Source organism: Lipophrys pholis (assembly GCF_963383615.2).
Source record: "Lipophrys pholis genome assembly, chromosome: 11".
NCBI lineage: Eukaryota > Metazoa > Chordata > Actinopteri > Blenniiformes > Blenniidae > Lipophrys > Lipophrys pholis.
In genome coordinates this window covers 12,081,700-12,106,438 of record NC_137631.1, presented here as the reverse complement: position 1 = coordinate 12,106,438, position 24,739 = coordinate 12,081,700, and the positions used below count along the sequence as shown (strand labels likewise).

The 24,739-nt window shown below is 41.4% G+C and overlaps 1 protein-coding gene across 1 annotated transcript; it reads right to left on the bottom strand.

The window, feature by feature from the left end:
* Positions 1-835: 835 nt before the first annotated feature.
* On the bottom strand, positions 836-24,658 carry ankrd26 (ankyrin repeat domain containing 26). The gene is made up of 42 exons (XM_080474411.1): positions 24,578-24,658; positions 23,313-23,598; positions 22,672-22,786; positions 22,370-22,543; positions 21,827-21,933; positions 21,605-21,742; positions 21,180-21,337; positions 21,025-21,051; positions 20,700-20,736; positions 20,550-20,619; positions 20,412-20,463; positions 17,841-19,999; positions 17,548-17,713; positions 17,102-17,163; positions 16,919-17,018; positions 16,122-16,186; positions 15,640-15,709; positions 15,500-15,544; positions 14,720-14,989; positions 14,305-14,375; positions 11,723-11,892; positions 11,226-11,432; positions 10,316-10,346; positions 10,075-10,216; positions 9,702-9,915; positions 9,360-9,543; positions 9,037-9,183; positions 8,369-8,831; positions 7,578-8,083; positions 7,293-7,445; positions 6,950-7,125; positions 6,416-6,509; positions 6,250-6,276; positions 5,804-5,881; positions 5,391-5,525; positions 5,186-5,298; positions 4,648-4,795; positions 4,275-4,565; positions 3,878-4,113; positions 3,493-3,736; positions 1,886-1,931; positions 836-1,804 (listed from the first exon to the last, which is right to left on the bottom strand). The coding sequence occupies exons 2-42, from the start codon at positions 23,510-23,512 to the stop codon at positions 1,674-1,676; spliced, it is 8,022 nt and encodes a 2,673-aa protein (XP_080330537.1). The 5' UTR covers positions 23,513-23,598; positions 24,578-24,658; the 3' UTR covers positions 836-1,673.
* Between the last annotated feature and the right edge of the window lie 81 nt (positions 24,659-24,739).

Here is a 24,739-nt window from a genome sequence, read left to right as displayed (position 1 = left end):
CTCCAAACTGCCCCCATTGGATGAACTGAGCACCTCGCCTGGCGGCTGTCACAACCGGTGTGTGAATGTGAATGCTAAAGCCGTAGAAAGGCGTTCTGGAAGTGAAATTCAATTGTCTTTATCGTGTTCAACTCACTTTCCTTTTGGAGTTATTGTGTGGACTTTCTTTGTTTTTACTCGCCTGTGCCACTGGAAAGAAGACGTTTTAAGTGGAAATACCATACAGCAATATAAAAGAAAAAGGGATCAAGTCCTGGATGCAAAATGATCAGAATGAATAGTATGTGTTGTAGCTTCTTTATGTCACTGCTGGAGATTCAGGGACAGACGTTAAATGAGGGGCTGTCAGATCACAGGAGGCTGAAATGCTCACAAGCCGAGATCCAGTTTTACACTTTTGTAGAGGGATCGGGTGATTTGATCATTTATTGAAATCAAATTTAAAATTTCTATACAGTGAACTAAACACATCTGAAATATGACTGTGGCCACTTGAATATGAATCTGTTATGGTGACTACTTTGGCTTCTCATTAGGTTTAACAATTTTGTGCCGTATTCTAATAACAGTATTAGGATAGTACAGTATAAAGTACAATACTCTTGTACAATTACCCCAAGCTGTACTTACACATAATGTGACTCTCTTTAATCACAGCTGATGAGTTGCTTCTGGAAGTAAACACCCAGGTTATAGCTCTTACTGTAAACACCAGGAGGCAGTGCAAGCTGATGTTCAGGCGGTAACACGAAGTGACCAGTTTAAAATTAAACGCCACTTGAAGTCACATCCTTTTGTGTGACATGCTCATGAAATAATTAACCACTGAAACATTTAATGTTGTAAAGAGGAACCCTTTAATTATACATTTCACAAAAATAACAATATACATTACAAAATCTTGTGTCTCTATCTTAAGACTGATTATCTTTCCACGTTAGTTAATATACTTTTTATTACAGTATTTATGAATAGTAAGGTTTCATGTTTTCACCTTTTGGTGGCACTTAAAAGCCTCCGACCAAAGACGATGTGACAGTTGTATAAATGAGTACTCCTTTTTATAGCTGAAGAGTATTCCAGCTCGTCTTATTCAAGTATATCATTTAAAAGAAAATAAATAAAATCATATTAAAACACAAAACTAAATGGGAGACCAAAACAGAACTTGCACCATTTGATGGCACGTACCATGCAGCATCTTGGCAATGTAATGAATGATGAATACAAATACTAAAAAAATACCCATTTAGAAACACTAATATTCACAAATAAAATCCAAGCTACCATTCTGTATATTATATATACACACATATGAACGTATCTATGTCGTTATATGTACAAAAGACTGACGGATCAAAACCAAAAAGTCCAAAAATACAAATACTGTTGAGGTTGTAGTTAATCGTATCTTTCAATAATGCTCTAGTGTGTGTGTGTGTGTGTGTGTGTGTGTGTGCGACTCCTGCCCTTTGCTCCTGAGTGGTTAAGTGCAATGTGCATCATATAAATGTTCCTACCAGAGTACCGATGTCGGCTGATTAGGGTCAGAAACTTTGGTTTTTATGAACAAGTGCAAGCAGAGTCTTAGTGTTGGCTTGAGGGGTGGAGGGGTCACGACTCCATGACACGAACATCTACAACATGATGCGGCGCTTGGCTGCAGGCAGCCGTCAGATCTTGTTGTTCCTCTTCAGTACCTCCAGGTACTGCTGCGTGGCCCTGCTCAAAGGGTCCAGCTCCACTCGGGACGCCGAGCCCACTGGGGACAAACGGGTGGAGGCGGCGTCCAGCTCTGCTGCGGCTGAGAGGAGGGGAGGGGAGGCACAGATTAAAGACTCGGGATGAGCAGGATTCAGGATGTTTTAAGATCCGGTGCACTCACCGCTGCTCAATTCCTTTGATATGTTTCGGTCCAACTCACTCTGCATCTGGACACCCAAAAAAAAAAAAAGGAAATGGTGCCGTTAGATCTGAGACATCATGTTCTGGAGAGATGGCCCCCGAAAACAAGTGTGAAAACTAAAACATGAATGATATCACCACAAAACACGACAGCATGGAAATAATACGGAGCGGGAAAGACAGCAGGACTACAGAGTGAGACACAGCGGGACATGCCAAACATGCAGGCTCGGCTTCAATGTAGTCATTCTGACATTTTAGATTATTGGGCAAGGTTTGATGCTTTTCGAAGTATCATGGAATTAATGTTGAATTTAACGAGCACGTAAAACCAAGAGTTTTAAAAGAGTGTATAAACATTGTTGGACAACTAATTTTCCGGACATGAGAAATGTCGGTCCGAGCCATGAGTTGACTTCAGCTCTGGTCCATACGTCTCTTAATAGCAAGCAGTGGGTCACATGGTACTCTGCATCAGTAGTCAATTTCTGCATTAAGGAATCGTCCACGTCTTAGAAAAAACTTTACACTCTTTATTAAACTTGGTTTATCTCAACAGTTTGTAAAGTTTGCTCGCTCTGCTCGCCAAGGTTTTTTTTATTTTAAATTCCTGATTTGTCACTGAATTGACTTCTAGACTTCGAGCTATAAATACACTTTTTGATATGGTGATCCAGTGAAATAATGTATTAATGTACTTCAATTACAGACTTTTCTGAATTGTATAGTTGCACTTTTATCTTACCGACTTGTATTTGTCTAAATTGACATGTTTAGAAGAAAACTGTTTAAACTGAGCCAAAGATTTCTGAAGTGAAAACAGTGAACTGACCAACTGCTTCTTTCCTCTTCAAACGTTAAAGGGCACAAACACAACATGCTGTAATTGTATGTAGAGTTAATTGAAATGACGGAGAATGAAATGAAATGGAGCTGTCGAAATGTTAAATGATTTGATGTCTGAAAACATAAACTTTGCATATTGTTGTCACAGCAGATATAACTGGTGACAGTCAAATTCATACTTCCTTTGACTTTTTTTTTTTGAAGAGTTTACCTTTGGAATAAGAGAGCTGACGTTGCTGTGACTGCAGTGCTAAGAATGCTCAGTTGATGTGTTCCATGCACAACCCTGAGTTTGCATGTTAACAGAGCCGTAAACATCAGCCCAGGAGCGAGCAGGGGGAAGGCATCAGACACTGAACTAAGCACATCTACACACCTGGTTATGGGTCTGGCTGAAGAGAGGAGAGGTGAGAGACAGACTTTTGAGCTAAAAGCTAAAAGAGTGAGAAATAGAAGACAGGTTAGAAGTACTACTGGGAAGACCAGAGGGAGAGAAAAAGGAGGAGAAATGACTTTTGAAGGTTTCTTGTCTTTGCACATACTGAAGTGTTCTAAGAGTAAAGTAAAATCCTTTCTGTGCATAGAAAGCAGCATGCTTGACCAAAACACCACTGGTTACACGGACACTGACAGTTATGGAGCTGTGGAAATGAAAATGGCTCAAAATAAATAACCTTGTCTATGTATTTCTTTGTAATCCGAGTTGAGAGTGTGAGTAAGTGAAGGAATGACGGTGCAGACCTTGGCCAGATAGTCTTCAACCCTGCTGCTCTGTCCTTCAGCCGTGGAGCTAAAGAGAGGGAGTCCCAGGCCAAGACTTCTGTTGAGGGGCCCCAATGTGGCCCCATAGTTCGCTGGTGTAGGCAGAGAGCCAAAGTCCAGTGAGGCGCCTCCAAGGCTCCCGTTAGCAATGTTACTGGTGATGAGAGACCTGCTGCGTTCATTCAGCAACTTAGAATTCGCTTCATCAAGCCGACTATTTGCCCTGTGGGTGGACAGCAGCAAGTTAAAACACCACATACCAATCACCACATTTTTAATGTTTTCAGTGCAGCGGCCTTGAACATACGACCCGTGGGCCAAAACCCTGCGAAGTTTAGAAAAACACAGGGGAGACATAGCCGACCTTTCCAGCTTAGCAGCAAGAGACTTGCGGAGGCGTAGCTCCTCGGTGTAGAGTTGGCGGTATCTGTCCAACTCGGTGCGTGTTGATTCTCTTTGGTTAAGGCTGTCCTGCTGGGTGGTACGAGCCCGGCCCAGTTCCCCCTCCAGCTCACGGATCTTCTGCTCCAGCTGGGAGCGCAGGTTCGCCTCATTGGCAGTTTTGATCTGATCCAAAGCCTCTTGGGATGCAGCCTGTGACTGGGAGTCGAACACAACACAATCATGGTCAATCAGATTTGAATTACCTTGTGCGTTAAATACCCACAACAGCTTTGATTGCATTGAACAAACTAGACCATTCAGATACGACTTGTTCTGAATTTGGTTTCATTTCCACTTCTAATCATGTTAAATTTTACCTGGAGGAAGAAGTTGACCTGCTCTAGCTTTTGTTGGACTTCCTGCCGAGCTTTCTCCTCTGCATCGCGCCGGTACTGCTCCATCTGGCTCTGCTCCATCTGAGAGACCTCCATTCGGCGTCTCAGCTCCAGCACCTCCTCCTCCAACTGCCTCTTGCTCCTCTCGAGCTGGTCATTGCTGCGGCTCAGGCCTTTCAGGGAGGCCAGCTGATCTTTGAGGTCGCTGTTCACCTCCTCGAGCTGGCTGCGGCGAGATGCCTCCTTGTCCAGCTGCCCCTGAAGATCATCCACCTGGCAGGGAGGAAATGTTGCAGTACAAACTTGAGTTTTTCTCTCCTGGTTTGAGCTGAATATGCAAATCAGAAGGACAAACCTTGTATGTCATTCGCCCGAAGTCACCATCCGCCTTGCTGTGTCTGCCCATGTCCATCCGTAGGCTGTTCATAGGAGAGACAAACTCGGCTCCACCAGCGTCTTGAGCTCGCAGTTTCTTCTTTGCAGTTTTTAATAAAGTGCGCAGCCTGACACAAACAAAGCAAAAGTAGATTTCACACATTTCACGACACACAAAACCAGAATTCAATGAACAATCTGAAATCTAACTACAACAAACCAAACAAGAGCTGAGGACATAAGACAAATGATCATTCCTTCTGATTTATGGCTTCTGAAATTTCACAACAAACATGGAAGACATCGCACAGCGACTTGAACAGTTTAAAGGGGAGGCAGACAATTTCAGCAAATCTCATCATGAACTGAAACAAAGTTCTTACATTGAATACAGATCATCAGGAGCCACAGTCACATAAGCTGGGAAAGACTGCACTCTACTGGATCCTCGGAGCGTCTACAAGCTGGGAGGTACTGCTTGTGGGAGAGTCGGGTGCGAGGAGGAAGTTAGGTGTCACCTGTACATTTCTTTTTGAAGCTCTGTGTTTCTCTGCATCTCTTGATCCAGACGAGCGTCTACAGCCTTCTTCTGCTCTGCTATCTTCTTGGCTCTCTTTTTTTCAATTTCCATCTAGAAGAGAGATCAACACAGGGTCCCAATCATCTTCAGAAGCTACAAGCACAGAAAGTGCAGTGCATGCGTTCATATGTTAATGAGATCACCTGAGTGTTCAGTTCTCCTTTTTCCTTTTCGAGCTCTGCCAGGCGCAGCCCTAACTTGGAGCGGCTCTTCACCTCCTCCTCCCACAGAGCCTGGGAGTCCTGGGCTGTGTGAGACAACATGCTTTGCTTCTGGACCTAAAGCAAGAAATACACCAAGAAATTACATGGAAAGACATCATGGAGATTTTTCTTGTTGTTAAACAAAGGTCTTTTTTGCTTGTTTTAAATGTCAGATTATGAGAAATGCGAGATATCCTGTACAAACCCTCCCAAATTCATATTTTATTAAAATAAACATATCAGGAGAATTCAATTTAGGCAAGAGAAAAATATGATGTCAATATTCTTCTAGGTGTCCATGAAACAACAAGAGGAAGAATCAGAATAGAGAAGGAACAAAACGTGCCACCAACCTCTTTATTGAGTTGGTCTTCCAAAGACATCTTACTGCTTTGGAGGTTTGTGACGAACTCTTCTAAATGGCCTCTGACCTACAGAGATAGGAAAATACTTGTAAAGAGAATATAATAAAAGAGCAGAAACTCTAAAGAGGGCGACTGGATCCTTGCTGTTCCATTTCAGAAAGCTGACAAAAGGCTGAAGGAGGTCACATGCAATTCGCAGGTTAAGAGAGGAGAAGTAGAAAACCCCACACACCAAGATCAGGATTAAGGGAGAACAAACATTAAATGTCAGCAAGAAAAGCTAAAGCAACACAAAGATATCGCTTCCTGAAAGTTTGGATCCCAGGCTAAAAAGCCACGACGCCCCAACTTGAACTTTTCTGTTATTATTCAACACAAAACAGACATAACATAACCCCACACAGAGAAGCTAAGCCTACGACCTCAGTACTAACCCCTCCTCCAGGTGAGCAGTCAGAGAGCTGGAAAAAGATTACACTCCTTAAAATATAACAACAACTTCATCATGCTAAAGCAGTATGTTGATTATCATGACAGTGCACCACGGAGATATAGAGATCGTGTTAGCGCAGTGCGCTGAGTTTGCTTCACATTACTCACCATGGCAGCTTCTTGAGCTCCTTTCTGAAAGGCTTCAATTTTGTTGGACTGTTGTTTTGCAGCGGCTTCTAATCGAGCATTCTCTATTTCCAACCTGTGACAACACAGTGACATTACAAACAGTGCTAAGCCCTCTGTTATACATATATAATTATCCGTGTGGCATGATGGCGACTTGTTTCTCAGGCTTCATTTGTTTTCTTTTAATGCTTTTCTAATCTCCATTCTACACAGCTTATAAAATGTTGTAAAACACAAATTAGCTCAATTTTCTTTTAAATAAATGCCCAGCTGTGAGGTTAACAAGAATAAAGAAGCGAAATAATGGAAAAGCTGATTGTAAAAAGAAAGAAAACAGGGAGGAGTGGTGAAGTTCGGACACCACTATCACTTTTCAGCTTAATCTGATTGGCTATTTTGGCCATGTGAATTTTCACTTCAAATATTTCTTGAACAAGTGGTATTTCATAAGATAAATACAACTGGGATAGACAATCATGCGTGTGTGTGACCACAGAAAGGATTAATACACACCTCTGTACGGCGTCCTCCAGCTGTTTGATGGTTATGTTAGAAGCTGCTGAGGCAGACAACGCCTCCTGCACTTTCTGAGCAGCAGACGCGAGATCCGTTTCCTTTTCATTCAGATTGCTCTTCAGACCGTTGATCAGTCTCTCTGCCTGCACGTACTGATCTTCGCTTTCTTGTAACTGCATGATGGAGACAGAAAATTCACCTCATCAGCGATCATGTCAGAATATTTGAAGCAAACCAAATGCCTGTAACCAAAAAAATGAATGAACTTCTACCATTTTAACCTTACTATAACTACTGCAAGTGTACTATGACATGATTGTTGACATAATATATTTTGTACCTTTCCTTTAAGCCTGTCCAGGTCTTTGAAGAGCCGAGCCTTCTCTTCCTCTAGGTCATTGCGATACCGTGTGTTCACTTCCAAAGAAGCCTCACTCATTGACATCCTCTTCAGCGAGTCTGCGAGCTCCTGCTGAAGCTGCCTGAGATTCGTCTGTAAAGACAGAATAGAGAGGAGTTAGGCTTACTGGACAGAAAGGAACAGCGGCAGCATGAAGATAGTAAAAAGGCAAAAAGTAATTCTTGAAAAGAAGATTAGAAAAGACCTAACCCCACTGAGTCTTACCTCTCTTTCATCCTTCTCTTCCTCCAACTTACAGATCTGCTCACGTTGATCAGCAACTTTTCCGACGAGCTCTTTGTTTCTGTCCTCGACTAGCTGTACCCTCTCTTCACAGTCAGAGCGAACCTTGGACAACAGGTCACTAAAGAGCTCCTGGGCATCCGTCACGGCGCGCTCCTTTGCGACACCTTTGTTTTGGGACTCTTCCAGCTGTTGACGAAGAAGCATGGCCTCGCTCTGGGTTTGGGCGAGCCGTTCTTGTAAGGCTTCTTGGCTTGCCCTGGCACGGCTGACCACCTCCTTCTCAGCCTGGAGAGCTGTGTCGACCTCCTTGACCCGGGCAGACGCCTGGTCCTTGTCACGCTGCAGTACCTCGAGCAGCACGCTCTTCTCCGTCAGCTGCAGCGTGACGCGGTGAACCTCATTCTCCATGCTGTTTGCACGAGCTTCTGCCTTGGCGAGTTTCTGTGACAAGCTGCTGACTGCTTCCCGCTGGCTGGCTGCTCCATCTGTGGAAATAAACGGTTAAATAAAGATAAATAAATAAAATAATAATAATAATGAAATTACAGGCAGGAGACTTGGGACTGGGAATTCATTTTTAAAAAGTGCACAATGCAAAACATCGGCTTTGATATTTACATGCAAGGTGTGCAGGACTGGAAAGTAAATTCAAGCTTCTGTTTCATACAGTAGATAGTAAACCGTGAACATGTTCTCTCAAATTCTGAGTGTCAGAGGTCATAAGATCAGGAAGGGGATGTGCTACGCCCATCTGTCTGAACATATCTCACCTGAGATTTTGTCTTTGAGGCGCTGGTGCTCCTCTTTCTCCCGGAGCAGTGATTTCTCTACGTCTGTGCGAGCGCCCAGGCAAAGCTCAGTCTCCTTCACAGCTCCAACCAGGCGGATACGAGTCGACTCCACCTCAGCCTCCAGCGCGTCACGAGACTGACGCTCGCTTTCCAGACGGTTGGCGGTCAGTGCCAACTCAGACTTTAAGGCGGTCAGCTTGCTTTCGCAGGAGAAGACCGTCTGGGTCAGGGCGTCGTTGCTGAGCTTAAGATCTCGTCGAGTGTCTTCAAGCTGTTCCTTGAGGGCCTCTTTCTCGTCCAGATGGTGACTCTCTTTCAGACTGCTGTTCGCCTGCAAACCATCAAGTTCTGCCCTCATAATGGTCAACTGCTCCTGTAAGGTGGCATTGTGCTGGACCAGCTCCCTCTCCCTATCACTGGCCTCAGTGAGCTGAGACAAGGCCTGCAGACATCAGGAAACAAAATGATAAGATGGCCTTGATTGATAAGACCCTTTTATTAATTACCAACTACTAATAATTATGACGATGATTCACCTCACTTAAAATGCATGAATTATATTGACAAGTATTTAATCATCATTCTTAAGATTTCAATATGTGAAGCAATCATCTATTAATTTGCATCCCAATTACAAATCTCATTACCTCATTACTTTTACTCATGTGTCTTTTGTTCTCATCCTCTATTTCTTGCTGTTTCCGGAGATGGGTGCTGAGCAGATTCTCCTGCAAAGACCGTGCACTGCGTTCCTGGGCCAGCAGCCTCTGGGTCTCACTGTGGTCCTCCTCAAGCTAAGCAGGAGTAACAAACACATTTAATAGAAAAGCGCAGTAACAGAACTAATAGAAATCTCTAAACAATTAAGTATGAGAACATGTACCGATATCAAGATAGTAAATGTTACACAGCAAAGTCACAGATGTTTTTGCACTGCACATAAATACAAATGGAATGTATAAGAAAGCACCTGTTTCATGTTGTTCACCAGTGTCCTCATCTCGAGCTCCTGGTTTCTGAGTGTGAGCTCCACCTTCTGTCGCTCCTGCACCTCCAACTCATGCTGCTCCTCCATCCTCCTTAGCTTATCCCGAGTGGTGTTGTACATCATGGTGGCATTACGGCGATTCTCCTGTTCCTGTTTCAGGTGAAATCTGTACGGAGAGTCAGGCAGAAGGGGACATGTCAACAATATCATATAATGTATGAAAAGTGCTCCATCAATAAAGCTTGATTGACATTTATGGGAGGGTCCTCATCTTATGATCACAACATTCACTGAAGGAAAAAAAAGAAAAACAGAGGTTCTCACTTGAGGTTTGTGACTTCAGTCTGCAATTCCAACTGGTTGCGCTCCAAGGCGGACTTCACATCTTTTACGTCCTCCAGAGTGCCCTTCAGCTCAGTCCTCTCCATCTCCAGCTGCCTCACCTTGTCTGCCTCATACTCACAGCGGCTCCTCGTCTTTTGGTTGGAACGTTCATATTCATGGAAAATGTTCTGGAGTTTCACTTTAGTTCTGGAGTCTGAAAAAAAAAAATCAAATATGTCGATAAAGAGTTTTCCAGCTGTAATCATGTCAATTGTATGTATCAGCATAGATGTGTGTGTCTTCTGTTGAGAACTGCAGAAAACAATCAGGTATTACATATATATATAAAAAAAAAAAAAAGCTTGATCAATACCCAAATCAGGCAACTCAAGGTTTTGAATGAGGAGAGATGCATGCCGATATCCAGAAGTGGGGGAATCAATGTCATCTGTGGCTGTATCAGACGACTGTGTGAGTTCATCAAAATCTTCTGCCATCTCCACTTCTTCAGGGTTCTGGATTTATGAAACAAAACGTGACTTTGATGTAACTCAGTGGTGTTGTCAAACAACTGTCCTGTCGCTGTCATTAGAAGTACATTTTGTGTACAGTACCTTGATGTTGTGTTGTTCAACAGCTGGAAACCTTAATGATGTCAAAGAACAAGAAAATAAGTGTTAAAAAAAGAAGACAGTTTAAGATGCTGGGAGTGTATGGTATAATGCAGTATACTAGTTAACTTTTGTGAAACAAGTGGTTAGCCATGCAGTTGTCTAGTGGGAAAGATTTCAGAAAGGAATTATTTGTTCCAATTATCACCAGTTAGTATTGAAAAGGTTTGTTACGACTGAATGCAAAGCCAGAATTTCAATGCTGAATGATTTTATAGGTCAAGTAATGATCTAACAAACATAATTCACACATTTGTTTCTCTCATTTCTGTAATTATTTTATTTTATTTTGACTCTATCTGAAATTATTAAATGGTAAAGAATCTTGGATTTTTAGTGTGATTGGGACATTTAATTTATCTGAAAAAGCAAAGAAGGAGTTCCAGTGTCAAAATAGCTCTTACTTTTTCCATATTTAGTATTAAATTGATAGGAAAGACCTTAAAAATGTTTTTTTTAATTAAGTGCTTAATAATAATCAGTGATATCTTGTGAATTAGCTTTTTGCATTGTGATGAACAGAAGCTATTGAATTGAACAAATTAATACTCATTGTTAGTTTTAATAGGTCAAAGTCTAAGTGCTAATAACTGCGTGACTCCTTAACTTAAAATAAATTAAAACTATCAACCTGAAACAAAATCCACGCATTCATTGACGTTGAATTGCAACTTCATTCCAAAAATGACCAAACTCAAATATTTAGAGTGAACTTGTTGTTATTGTTACCTTTCACATCCCTTCACATGCAAGTAGTCATGATGCCAATTTATTTCATTTTGCATTCAGTCTCAACACGCAGTTTAGTGACAGAAGAGGGAAATTGAACAACAGTGGCATACTGCATGTATACCTTCCTTCATCGTCCGATACGTCACTTAAAGTGCTATCGTCAAACACAGAGAGATGATCTCCATTAACATGTGTGCTGGTCTGAGGGGCTCTGCTGTGCCGGGCCCCTTTGACCGGCTCCGGCTTTAAGTTCTCCTCTACAGTCTCCGTCGGCTGTTTGTTGCTATCGCAGCTCTGCTTCACTGGAAGATGCAAATGCACCGGGGCCCTGTTGGTGCCATGGAGAGGGATAAACTTGACAGTCAATGAGCTGTGACATCTACATGTTGGGGTCCTTGGAGGACGGGAACAACCTTTTTAGTAGGTGAGAGACCTCCTTAATGGACATGAATAAAATTATATTGAAACGGGAACATCTTGCTCAACTTTGAAAATAATAGGATTATAACAGTTCAGGAAATGATGACGCTCACAATTTAAACATGAGTATTGACACAGCATGAACAATTCATGTTTGTTTTAGGGACACAGAATGTAGAAAAACTAAATACAGCATACCTCTTTGCTGCCATTGGACGCTGTTGCTGGTGATCTGCTTCACTTGCCAAGCATCCAGAACTGATCTCAGGTTTCTCACTGCCAACTTCTTCTAACGCAGTTTCACCGGCATCTCCGGAGCCACTTGATATTTGGACCTCTGCCGCAGACTTTGTCATCTCTTTGTCAGCCTGAAAGGACCGAGAAAAATGATGAATACCTGGACCTGAAAGATTCATTCTCAGCGAAAAAAGGTTGCAGCCAGCCTTTTAAGATGCATTCTGAAGCAAGTACTTGTACACTTTGTCATACATTATTCACTGCCGCCCCTCCCTCTGGAGACCGAACACCTGAGTGGTGTTACTCTATTTGACGTGGTATTTTTAGTTAATTACAGTAAAGACAAAATGCCATGCATTGTGATGGTTGAAATAATTGACAACATTTTGACAATTTCTTTTAGGTTGATGTCAATAATCAATCTGAAGTCAACATTCAAACCAGAATTCACACCATGTGTAATTCTACGAATCTATATCTTACCTTCACAAACCAAACACAGAGAACAATTTTTAAACAGATCGTATCAGGTGCCTTACGTACATTTTCTTGTCCTCTGTCTGGGAAACATTTCACTAGAATGTAAACAATATAATACAAAGCTTCTCATTCTTTCGAAATATATAACTTAAAAGGCTGGTCGAAACACTCTCTTCAACAAAAAGTTCTCCATTTACAAAATTACTGCATGTATGAAAACTCATGAAAGCACATCATGCATGAAAAGGAACAAAAAAAAAAAAAGTATTTAATTTCTGTATCATAAACACAGCACTTCTTTAGTGAGCAAAGAAGGCTTTTATTCATACAGGCTTCGAACCACATCAAGGTTAAAGACAGATGATACAATATTAGGTTGTTCTGTATAGATAACCATGCATGGTGAAAGGAAAGTCAACAAACAACAGAACTTTAAGACGATAAGAAGTACAACAGAATATTTCTAATATGCAAATCAGTAACAAAAGCTTTTTGAGTTTCAAGAAAAGTCAAATTTAGTGACACAAATCTATACTTAAGAACATGCAAGATGAACTCTGCAACACTGAATCAAACCTAAAGGAAAAAAAAACATTAATGCTTGAGTCAGTGTAGGCCTGAATGAAAGAAAAGAAATTGAGGATATGAATGAAATAAGAGGAAGAGATGCAATCTAGAAAAGGTCTGAGAGGGACGGACATCCTCTACCTCTTTCTGAAGTTGGGTCTTTTCCTTTTCCAAATCGAAGAAGACAAACTTCAGCATCCCTACCTCAACTTTAAACCTTTCCATGTCCTCTTCCAGCTCTTCATCCGAAACACCTGGAATGGACGCTGGACATCTGCCTAGGGAGGGCGGCTGAGATGTGGAAAACTCTCTGGGATCATCTTCTGACCTTGTATAACTCTTCGCGGGTTCATTCAGATCAGCACTTCTGTCCTTCATCATTGACTCCATGGATTGTTGGGCATTTTCTTTTGATGAGGAGGTACATTCAGGGACGACTGTGGGCATGAAGAGACCGTCCACAGTGGTCTGGGATATGTTGTCTAAGATCGCTCTCTGTGCTATGTTGTGTTGTTTTGAAGAAGACTCCGCTCTATCATCAGTGATTGGGTCTGCTTCATAATTATTACTGCAGCCAGCAGCTGGCTGCTTACAGTCCTGGATTCTGTCCTCAGATAAAGAATTATCAGTCGACTCTGTAGCAGAGTCCTCCAGTCCAGACTCCCTCTGCTCAGGTATGGTTAGGAGGACAATACTTCTTGCTCTGGCTGTAGGACGCACTATCGCTTCCCCATCATCTTCATCACTTGAGTCTTCTTCTGCAGAGGTGGAGCTGGCTGTACCCACTTCATCTGTGACATCTTCTGTTGGAGTTTTTGACCTGAACAGCTCTCCAAACCTTTCTTTTAATTCGCCAGCAACATTCTTGAAGGTGGATTTTACCTCTTTTTTCTCCACTTCCACCCAGAGCTTCTCATAGCGCTTCTCCCATGGGGTGTCATCACTTGTCTTCTCTCTTCCTTCATTGTCCTTTTTTCCACTTTCAGAGCACACAGAGTCACTAAGATCTAACTCGCATTTAGCGACCGCATCATCTTTCCCCTGTGATGGCATGGATAGACAAGGAAAACACAGGACAAGACAAAAAAAAATGCAACACCAAGATTTCACAAAAATATCCAAATGGATACAAACACATTTTAATACTTCTGATTTGCAATAACCCAAATGAGATGAAATTATATTTGCTGACAAAAAGAAGCAAAAAGAAATGAGACCCCTTTGCCATTTGCCCTTTATAATATTAGATTTCTGTCCAAGATTAGGTTATGATTTGATTTGTTTTGTTTTTTGTCCAAATAATTTGTCCACAGTCATTATGAGCTGAATTTATGAGATATCACAGATGTTATTTCATCTGGCCATGAACCCTAAAGATTGGGAGGTGCAGGACTTGCTCAGTAACATTCAATACAGTTTCATGCTTCCTGACTGGTGAAAATGCTGCAGGGTTTGTTTGTGCTATATCACAATAAGTTCTCTGTGTTGCTTTTCACCTTTTGCTGTTGCTTTCCTATCTCCGTTCCACTTGTGCTGTTTTTCCTCCTCAGTGAAGGTTCCGGGGAACCTAAGGAAGAGACAAAGACGTTATGTAAAGCACAGAGCAGGTCTATACATTTTTCTTTTTAAAAAACCTGCTTAAAAATTAGTAGCCTTACTTGGTTTAACCATTGATAAAGGATTGGCTACGTTTTGAAATTGTAGTTGAGCGTGAGTTTGAACTGTTTTGCCAGAAGTAATTTTGCCTGTCTCCCAATCTGAGTCTGAATGAGAGGAAAATCAACAGAAATGGTCTGAACATGTATCTGTTGTCCATGTTTTTACAATACGACATGTAAAACTGTCAAAGGGAAAACCATAATAGTGAGAAAATAAGAAAAAAAAACAAACAAAAGCTCTACTACAATGTACCTTCTTCACTGTCTGGTTTCTGAGGCACAATCTTCCTTGTACGAGGTTGAGGGTGTGGAACCGACGCAGGTGGTGTGCTGGCATGGCTTTTATCATCAGAGTCAACGCTCATCTGACTTGTCAGGGGTGCAGTGGGAGCAATGTCTCCATCCTTGTTCTTAACAGGTGAATTGGAGCCCCGTGGGAACTCCTCGAGGTCAGGAGAGGTCACTCTGCGGCCAGGCAGGGTTCGTCTACTGGTGGTGCTGGCTGAGTCCCAGTCTGATGCGTCTATGTCATTTAGACAAAAGGCATTAGGGCGCTCGGTAAAATATCACACTGATGTTGCAAAGGGTAAGAGGTCAGTTTGCAGAAGGAAAACCACAAAGCCCCCATGCTTCAGGCATGCACAGAAAAGGAAAAGGTCAGCGACAGGTGCCTCTATGGATTCTAAGAGACTGGGGTCCCAAAAGTGTTACTAAAGCTACACGGGTACAATTCACCTAATCCGATTAGCTTGCTTATCTTTACTGACCTGCTTTTGGAGCTTCAAAATGTGTAATGACAAATGAACAAATGGATTGAAAGGTCAATGAGGCATGCAGAGAGCTGGTTTCATGAAAAGAATGAACAGAGCTACTTAAAAATCAGACACTGATTGTTGTTCAGTGTATGTCAACAAATTACATGCAGCGGACGTGTTATAAAACAGTTATCAGAGCTTTCAAAGATAAGGCCGGTTTTTTTTTTTTAACGTGCTTAAAAATCTATATGAAAAAAACAACAACTTTTTAGTCTTACCTTCAAGATCATCAACATCTCCCAGACCAAGTTCTTCCATTAAATCTTTTATTTTAAGAAGAACAAAATCAAAACAATAAATACAAACATTATCAAGAACCTTTACGTTAGATGGGCAATTCCTCTTCACTTTTATTTACCTGTCTTTGGAACGGCATCACCTTCAAGTTTGCTCACAACACTGAGTGGTTCAAATCTCGACCTCTCCATCTAGTAGAAAGAAAAAAAAAAAACACACTGGTATTCAACTCCAAATTATCTCATTTACTTTAATCTTCATGGCAGAGATTGACAAATTTAATAGTTGGAAAAATGTCCTCTTGACTACTAGCAGCCCAAATTAAACACCGATTAAAATAATTTACTAGAAATGTGGTAGGAAATGTATAGACAAAAGCTAACTGGATATCTCTAATTTGAAGCAGGTACTTACAACCTTTGCCTTTTTTAAACTTTGAACTATACACAACATTGATTTGAAGATATTTCAATTGAAACAGATTTTTCCAAAATGACCATCATCCTACCATTACCTGCAAAAATATTTTGCTATTTTCAAAAAGGCTTAAAGGATGATTGTTGCCTATGTGTGTCCTCCTGTGGTATTGGTGGCTAAATGTACCTCTTTCTGTGTCGTATCGGCGAGCTCATCCTTCATCTGATCATCTCCATCACCATCATTTCCAACTGGAAAAACAACAAGGCATATTTTCCAACAACATATCTTATGGAATCAAATATCTTGGTTTAGGAAAAAAAAATACATTCTGCAGAAAGTGGGTGAGTTTGCCACAACGTCGTACAAAGCATTCCCATGCAGATGAGCTTGTGGCTGGTTAGTAGGAACATAGATAGTTTGGCATCAGGCAAGCATTTAGAGTCCCCTGTAGACATTCACTGAGATTCAAGCTCAACATCAGCCCAGATAGATTCTCTTTAAAGACGAGCAAACTGAAAACAACCCGGGGCTGTTGAAATTTAACGTTTCTGAAAATGGAGTTTAAAGGCTGCAGGGGAGATGGTGTTCTGTACGCTGCATGCATTTTTTCAGGTAGATGTGAGGTGGTCGAGCCCATTGTATGGTTGACATGCCATTTATTTTGACCTTTAAGGCAAGACATTCATACCCTCTCCCTGGCTTCCTCCTGGCCTGCCTATATTCTTCCAAGCCTCTAGCATTGCCATCCTACTGTCTCCTTCCCGTCTTAAAAAAGAGGGAATATAAAGCAAGTCTACAAAAGAAATGTAACATGTTTTGAAGGCTGTTCTGTTCATGGTGAAATTGTGTTCACAGAAGGCATACAACTTTATTCAGATTATAGTATGCATGCAATGTTTAAATAAGACCACATTGTTTTTTGCAGCATGGAATGAGGCCTGTAATCGCATCAGAAAAACTACTTTGTATAATAGACTTACTTTCTGTGATTTCTTCTTTTGGAGCGGTCGTCCTTCCCTGTTCGGCGGCTCGCAAACTTGGTCTTCCTTCGTGTGATACATTGGAGTTTTCAGAGTTGGACTGGAAAAAGTAAAGTTTACTTTATTGGTGCTGTGTAGCAAATCTATGAGTCTACATGGTGTTTTAAAATAGAATTACTGTACCTCAGAGTCCCATGTATCCTGCTCCTCCTCGCCATTCTCAAGACCCAGCTCAGACAGGAAATCTATTCAGAATATGTAGATCACAATAACACACTTAAGAAGGAGGTCTTAAAACTTAAATTTCATTTAGTTGCATGGATGCCAGTTGAATAATTCGATACATGTGAATTCCAGGAACTTTTAATTGGTAAATATGACTTCTTCATCATCACATTTGCAAACCGCGGTTTTTTTTTATTCAATCTTAAATGACACATTGACTTTTTTACATGCCGACATAATAAAACGTATAGAGGCTAAAAACTATTACTTATGTTTCAGAACAAAAAGGGAAACATCCTGTTGCTCTTCTGTAAATTTCCCAAAGTAGAAAGAATTCCCCAAGTGGCATTCACGTTTCATTCCACATTTCTATGGCCCACACATCTGTAGCTTTCACTCCTGACCTCTTTTCTTATCTTTGGAGACTTCTGCCTCAGGAACAGTCAAAGTGGTATTACTGAATTTGCCATTGTTCTCAGGCCGATCATCTGATACATTTTCTTCCTCCTCCTCTTCCTCCTCCTCCTCCTCCTCCTCATCAGACTTATCGCTACTGTCCAATTCTTCTTTCTGTAAAATAAAAGAACAAATGTTAATTTGCATTCATGCTCTTTAAAAGAGAAGTGGATAGCCTACAATATTTTTTTTATAGTCACATTACTTCACCAGAAATACAAATAAAATGTTCCTATTTTACCTGAATCTCTGAGCTTCTAATGTCTCTGACCTCTGGCCATTTGAAGCCTGTGTTTTCTGGCTCATCAGGTGAGTCTAAATCAACTTCGTCAATGTCAGTCTGAGGCAACGCTTCATCCGACAACGGACTGACAAGTGAACGGTCTTGTTGAACAGCAGTGACATGACCGTCAGCTGGTGGGCTTGAAAGTCTCTTTTCATTTATTGGTTCTGTATTGAAGGCACCTGACCATGTACTCGCTTGTGAAACAATGGGAGTGTCATTATCAAGTTTAACGTATGCAATTAGTTTGGCCTCATGTTGATCATGTGACTTGAGCTGTCCATCGAGTCTGGTGTCACTGCCGAGATCAGGCAGTTTGATTTTTGCGCTGACAAAATCATACTCAAGCCTTTGCTCCATGCTGTCGGAGTCCTCACTTGCGTCGTCATCTTTGGTCAGGCCGTCTGTCTTAATACCCATCACATTTTCCTCGATTGGCTTACAGTGCTCTGGTAACTTATCATCTCCATCTATAACTGACCGAGAGACCTCTTCACCATCTTCGTCACTCTGAGCCCCATCCACTTCGGCTTCTGCCTCAAGCGTCTTGTCTATTGCATATGTCTTCCGTTTGTCTGACTCATCACTTTCTTCTTCATCATCCCAACTACTATCATCGTTTTCGGAGCGCAGGTGTCCCTCCTCTTGTGACAAATGCGCAACTGATTCAACCGCATCATCCAGAGTTTGGTTTCTGGTTTCAAATTCAGTTTGTGGTACTGTTGAGTCTTTAGGGAAGAGTTCATCATGTTTTTCTTTCACACAGTCATCGTGGTGTTCTGCAGTCTGTTTTTTTGTTGGAACACAAGCTTTGGAGATCTTGGACTGTACTTCACCTTCCGTGGAAGGGTTGATATTTCTTTGGTCAATACTTTCAGAAGAATCCCACTCGGATTCATCTACTTTCTCCATAACTGGTCTGCTTTTTGATGGCGGAATGTTTGTTGAACATAACTCTGATGACGCTGCACGCTGTTTATCATGTTCAGGTGATACACATTTTCTAAATGCTACCATTGGTGATGGAGAATCCCTGGAGTTTTCTAAGCAATCTTCATTTTGTAATGTGGTTTTGTCAGGTGATGCATCTGGTGACAAATTTGAAGATTTAGAATCCCTCTCATGATGAAGAATGTCATTGTTTACCTCATTTTCTTTAGGTAAATCATTGTCACTGCCCTCTAAAGAAGAGCCCCATGAGGATCTACGTTTCTCCCCATTAGAAACATTTTCATTTGAACCAGCAACATCAGCATTGGACAGACTGTCTGTATTTTCTGTGGCAACTTCACAGAACAAAATTCTTTGATTAGCAAGCAAAGTGTTGCGACTACACGCTCCTGTTTTATTCTCCTCCTCATCATTGCTGTCGTTCCAATCAGCATCACCACTGTTTTGTTCATTGCTCCTGTGATCCTCGTCCGCATTCTCTGTTCCTCCTTCAGACTCTTCTTGTACTTTACCTGGCCTCTCAGTCTCTATACCATGTTGGGATGGTTCCCTCCCTTGGCTGTCGTCTTCATCAGAAAACGTAGATTCTACCCTAATGGCTGACACCACACAATCCTCTTCTAAAGCTAGAGTAGCTGGTAGAGCATAGCCTGCTGTTTGCGAGGGGCTGACAAGGTCATTGTTTGAAGTCTCTTTTTTGGCATCTTTCTTCAAGGCATCGACATTGTCACATACAGCATCGAGAGAAGTTCCATGTTCATCAGTAGTTTGTATTTTTTGAGCATCAACTCGGTCCTGGAGTGCGAGGACACCACTGACAGAGGGTTTTTGTTGCACTTCATAAGGATTCACGCTTTCCTCGACAGCAGCCACACAGTTGCTGTCATCTTCCACAGATTCACTCTCATCTTCATTCTCTTCCCCATCCTCATCTTCACTATCTTCGTCTTCATCTTCGTCTTCATCATCCTCTTCATCCTCGTCATCGTCATCATCATCCTCTTCTTCCTCGTCATCTTCTTCTTCTTCTTCTTCCTCATCGTCCTCTTCAAGTTCCTCCTCAGACTCCTCCGCTCCTGAGCTTTCCTCATTAGAGTCAACTGATGTTTTATTATTTGAATGTTGGGTTGTCTGCTTGATTTTCTCCTTCTCAACTGAGCTGTGTGCTTGGTTAATGCATTTAGGGGACAAAAAACATAAAAGAAGACAAAAAGATTGTTTCAGAAATGCAAGCAGTAAAGTTTTGACAATTTGCTTTTACCTGTCTGTAGTTTGGTAGAGGGGTAGAGGTCATCTGGGGTGCTTTACAAGGCAAGGAAACAGGACAGGGAGCTACTGGGCACTGTACAGTCTGGTTGGATGATAAAGCCTCTGGGTGGGATGGGATTCTCTGGACTCTATTTTCACTCTCTGGCTCAGATTCTGTACCACTCAAGGATGTGTCAGTGCGGATCTGTTGAAGGATGTGTCTATGGAGTGCAGAAGCTATAGGGCAGGCAGGGGTAAACGATTACTACTGGAAACTACAATCTATGGAGGAACACTACAGCCTGAGAATACTGAAAAACATCCAACTACCTTCTGTCTTTTTTGAGGCCATCATTTTGCTGAGGTTGACTTTAAGTCGTTTCTGAAAGTTAGAAGACAAAATGAAGGTCAGAGTCAAATTTAAGAAGAAATAAATATGCCTGTGCAAGGACAATAACCGACGCCAACCTTTTCTGTTGAAACGGACTCATCGTCATCCTCTGATGAAGGCCACTCATCTGCAGCACTTTTGGAAACACTGAAGAAAAAAGATTGCGTGAAACTGGGGAGCAATTTGTAATCATGAATCGTAAACTGTGAGAATTAAATTTAGCTCACCGACTTAGTGATTCTGACTGAGAATTGTCATCAAAATCTACACAGAACAAAAATAGACATTTTTAATTTATCCTCCTTCATCACGTACGGCACAGTACATCTCATCCATCTTGATCACAACTGTTGAACAGCACACTGAAAGCATCTAAAATATTACAAAGCTGAAAAAGGCACAGATCACAAAGCACAACAATGTAAGAAGCAGGAAAAATGCATTTCATGAAAAACTGAAGATCGATGAATATCCACCCTAATCACTGATGACAGATGACAGAAAGTCTTTGACTAATTGTTGTCAGCAGATTTCATCTAAGCAAAGTAATACCTCCCCCTGCTTCATTTGCTCCATGCTCTAGATCCAGTCAGGGTGTTATGCATGAGGAATAAATAAAATGATCGAAGTCAATAATGAAGTGACATGATGACTTAAAAAAAAACAAAAAAAAAAACATTTGTGAGTGTCTGATGAAGAATCCTCACCATCCCTGTCCGTGGCAGGTCCCCCCAAAGAGAAGCCTGCTTCAACATCTTGAGAGTGACTGCCCAACAGTGTTTTCTTCTTTTTGCTGGGCCCTTGATGCGATAGGGACCCACCGTCATTCCTCTGAGTGCCGTGTTCAATGATTAGATGGGAACAACTGCAAGACAGACAGAACATTCAAGCTATAACACTGAACGTGCTTCAAGGTTTTTAGGTGTAAACACTCTGTGAGAACAAGAAAGAGCAAATGAGGAAAAAAACAACAACAGAAAAATGGACTTGCAGTAAACAAAATTACCCTTTTTATATTTGACATTTAATTGTATTATATTTTGTGCTCTCCTCTCACATCACAAATGCAAAAAACAGAATAAACTGTGTTGATAAATGAAGACGCGAAAATACAAAGAAAAGCAAATCTTACGGATGATGTCCATTCATCACTGCATAGTCATCAGCGGAATAACCATTGGTATCCTTCAATTTGATATCAGCATCAAACCGCAAGAGCAACCGTACCATACTGATTTGTCCGTTACCAGCAGCAATCATTAATGGAGACCTGCATGTAAAATCACACCAACTGTTAGCATTTTTTGTAATCAAAACTTTACAACAAAAAAACCCATTACTGTGAATTAATGACCTTTGGTTTTGGTCCATGAAATTCACATTGGCTCCTTCCTTAAGGAGGAACTCCGTCATCTCAATATGATCCTCACGAACTGCTACAGACAAGGGTGTGAAACCCTCCTAAAATGTACAGAAATGCATAGACAAGTGGCAATTTATTTTGGTAGACGCAGGCAACTGATGAATACATACCTAAAATAAGCTAAAATCATATATTTGGCATTTTTTTATGAAGAGAAGCAGAAGTGTGTAGCAATAAACATCAATAAAGGTTCTTTTTTCAATAAACGTTCAGTGACACACTATGTGTTCAGCATAAAATTATGTATGAAACAGAAATCGAAAGACCCCCCCCCCCATTAAAGTCTATATTGCTTCGATAAGCGACACAAAGTCTGCTATATCATAGGCTTCAGTAATGTCAAATATCATTCAGCCTCTTATAGCTTATGTAGAGCAACCCAGAGTTTTAAAACATATACTTAGCAAAAGTCCTGTACTAACAAAAGTGTGTCCTGATTGGTAGAAAGTTGAAAACATGCAAAAACAAAATCACCTTGTTTTGAGCATTGATTTCAGCATCATACTGCAGCAACAGGATAGCAGTGGACACAGCTGGGATGTTTGCTGCTAAATGTAGTGCTGTATTGCTGTTGATGTCCACAAGGTTGGGATTGGCATGATTTTCAAGCAGCACATTCACACAACGCTCATGTTGGCCCTGCACAGCCTGGTGAGTGAGGGATAACAACAAAAAAAAATCGGAGTCACAGGGAGTATGGGAGTAAACTATCGACCACGATGTTGCACATTTAATTACCTATCACTCTGTACTCAAGTGTCAACATCTAGGATTACCTTCATTAAGGCGGATCTGTTTTGATTGTCACATAGGTCAAGCTTGGCTTTGCTCTCGACAAGGAATTGCACAACTTCAGCATGACCGCTAGCACAAGCAATATGCAGTGCAGTTCTGTATCAGGAAAAGAAAAGAACCACTATTATGATATTTATATGCAACAGCAGATTGTCCCTAATAGAAATGACACTGTCTGAAGTGCTCCACTTACAGCACTCAGTTACTTCTCACACATACTAGTGGTGAGTGGTAACTTGATCGCACCTTGAAACATAAGTAGAAACAAAACAATGGGGTGCCAAGTAAATTTAATTAGTCTTTGACAAAGCTGGCAGTTTGCTGCTAACATTTAGGATATCAGACGCAGCCCAGCTTGAGATATTATTCTACATAAACCCCTGTATTTTAAGAGAAAGTATAAGAAGTGCCAAAAACTAAATCAGTATTCATTTAAAATGTTGAAATCTGTGTATAATGACTCTAACATATGCAGAGATAAAACACAAGTCAACTGAAGACTCTGTTACAGTGTGTAATTAAACCATAGTCAACCTTAACATTTGCTCTCACAAAACAAAACAAAAATGACACCCAGAAAACTTTTTTAGAATGGGACAACCATGGCTTTAACTCCACTTACCTGTTTTCCTTGTCAAGCTGATTAATATCATTCTTCTTAGCAAGCTGCTTCAGCTTTGCCAAGTCACCCACTGAGGCAGCCTTGTGAACCTTGCCAAGGTCCTTGTCTTTCAGCTCATAGCCCACGGAAAGCACACTGCCATTGTCGGGGGTACCAGACGGCTGTTTCTTTTTCTTCGTGAAGCTGAATATCTTCTTCATTGTACAGGGCTGCACAGCATTGCTTTTGCACCGTCACTACCTGCCACTCATGTAGTGCTGGGGGATCACAGGAAGCTCTAGCATCCCTAAAATAAGACGTGTAAAGCGGATTAGAAGCCTATTAAACTGTGCTGGGAGCACTCCGGTGTCGCCTGACATTAGATTTAACACCACAATGGCTTTCGTGTTTGTTCACGTCAGGAGGAAACATCAAGCATCATGTAGATATATCTTCTGAACCGTCGCGGTACATTGACAGGAAGACATAGCTGTCATGCTAACCAAGCTGCATAATACTGTACCTTCATTTTTCAGACCATACCTTACATTAGGACGTCCTCTAGAACGTTCTGCGTAGATTGGGACCAAGAAAACAGTGCTTCATTTTGATACTGATGCAATACGAAGTATAAAACCTGTCGTTATTAGCATAAGCTATGGTCAACGTTGTTTACATGAACGCACTTAATATTAAAGGTTGTCGGCTGTTGCCATGGCAACTGACTTAACAAATAATGTGCGACAAGGTTATCAATACGTATCAGCGCGGGCGTTGTCAAATTGTTTTTAGAACTATTACGTATTACGTCCGTCTATATATGCTACAGCTAATTAACAATAATTTTTTTTTAAAGATCAACTTAAATAGCATGGCAAGCGACGCATTAAAGATTACTTGTTGCCTAGCAACATTATCTAGCTTCGCCTGGCGGCGAGCTGCGCCTCCCACGTCGTCACTTCGGCAGTGATGCAAACCGCGACATTCAAAATGAATCTGAAGCAGAAGCCAAGCACAGCGGCCAGTGTCGCTGGCTGCTAAAGTCCCTTAAGGCACAAGACATCGGAGTCGTTCCTCCAACAGCTGGCGTCTAACCTCAGTGTGACGATCTTAACCTGCTAACTCAATGCTAATAAGCTAAATATCAAACTCGGTGTAGGTGCCGGGGCGATTAGTGTGGAGAACTTATAGCCACGTATAAATAAGGTTTGTGGCCCTTAAAGGTCCCAGTTCCCGCATGCACGTAAGTGACATAGCAACGATGTTGCATTAATTCAAACACTAACCTGTTGATCTTGAGTCGAGTCGCTATCATCACACAGATAGCCTGAAGCTAGCGAGTACCTGCTCACAGTACCGTGCTGTCTGTTGGGGGACATTCAGTAAACCAATCAGTGATGAGTTTGATATGAGGCTGCTGTGATTGACCAATCAGGGGGCTTTGTGCA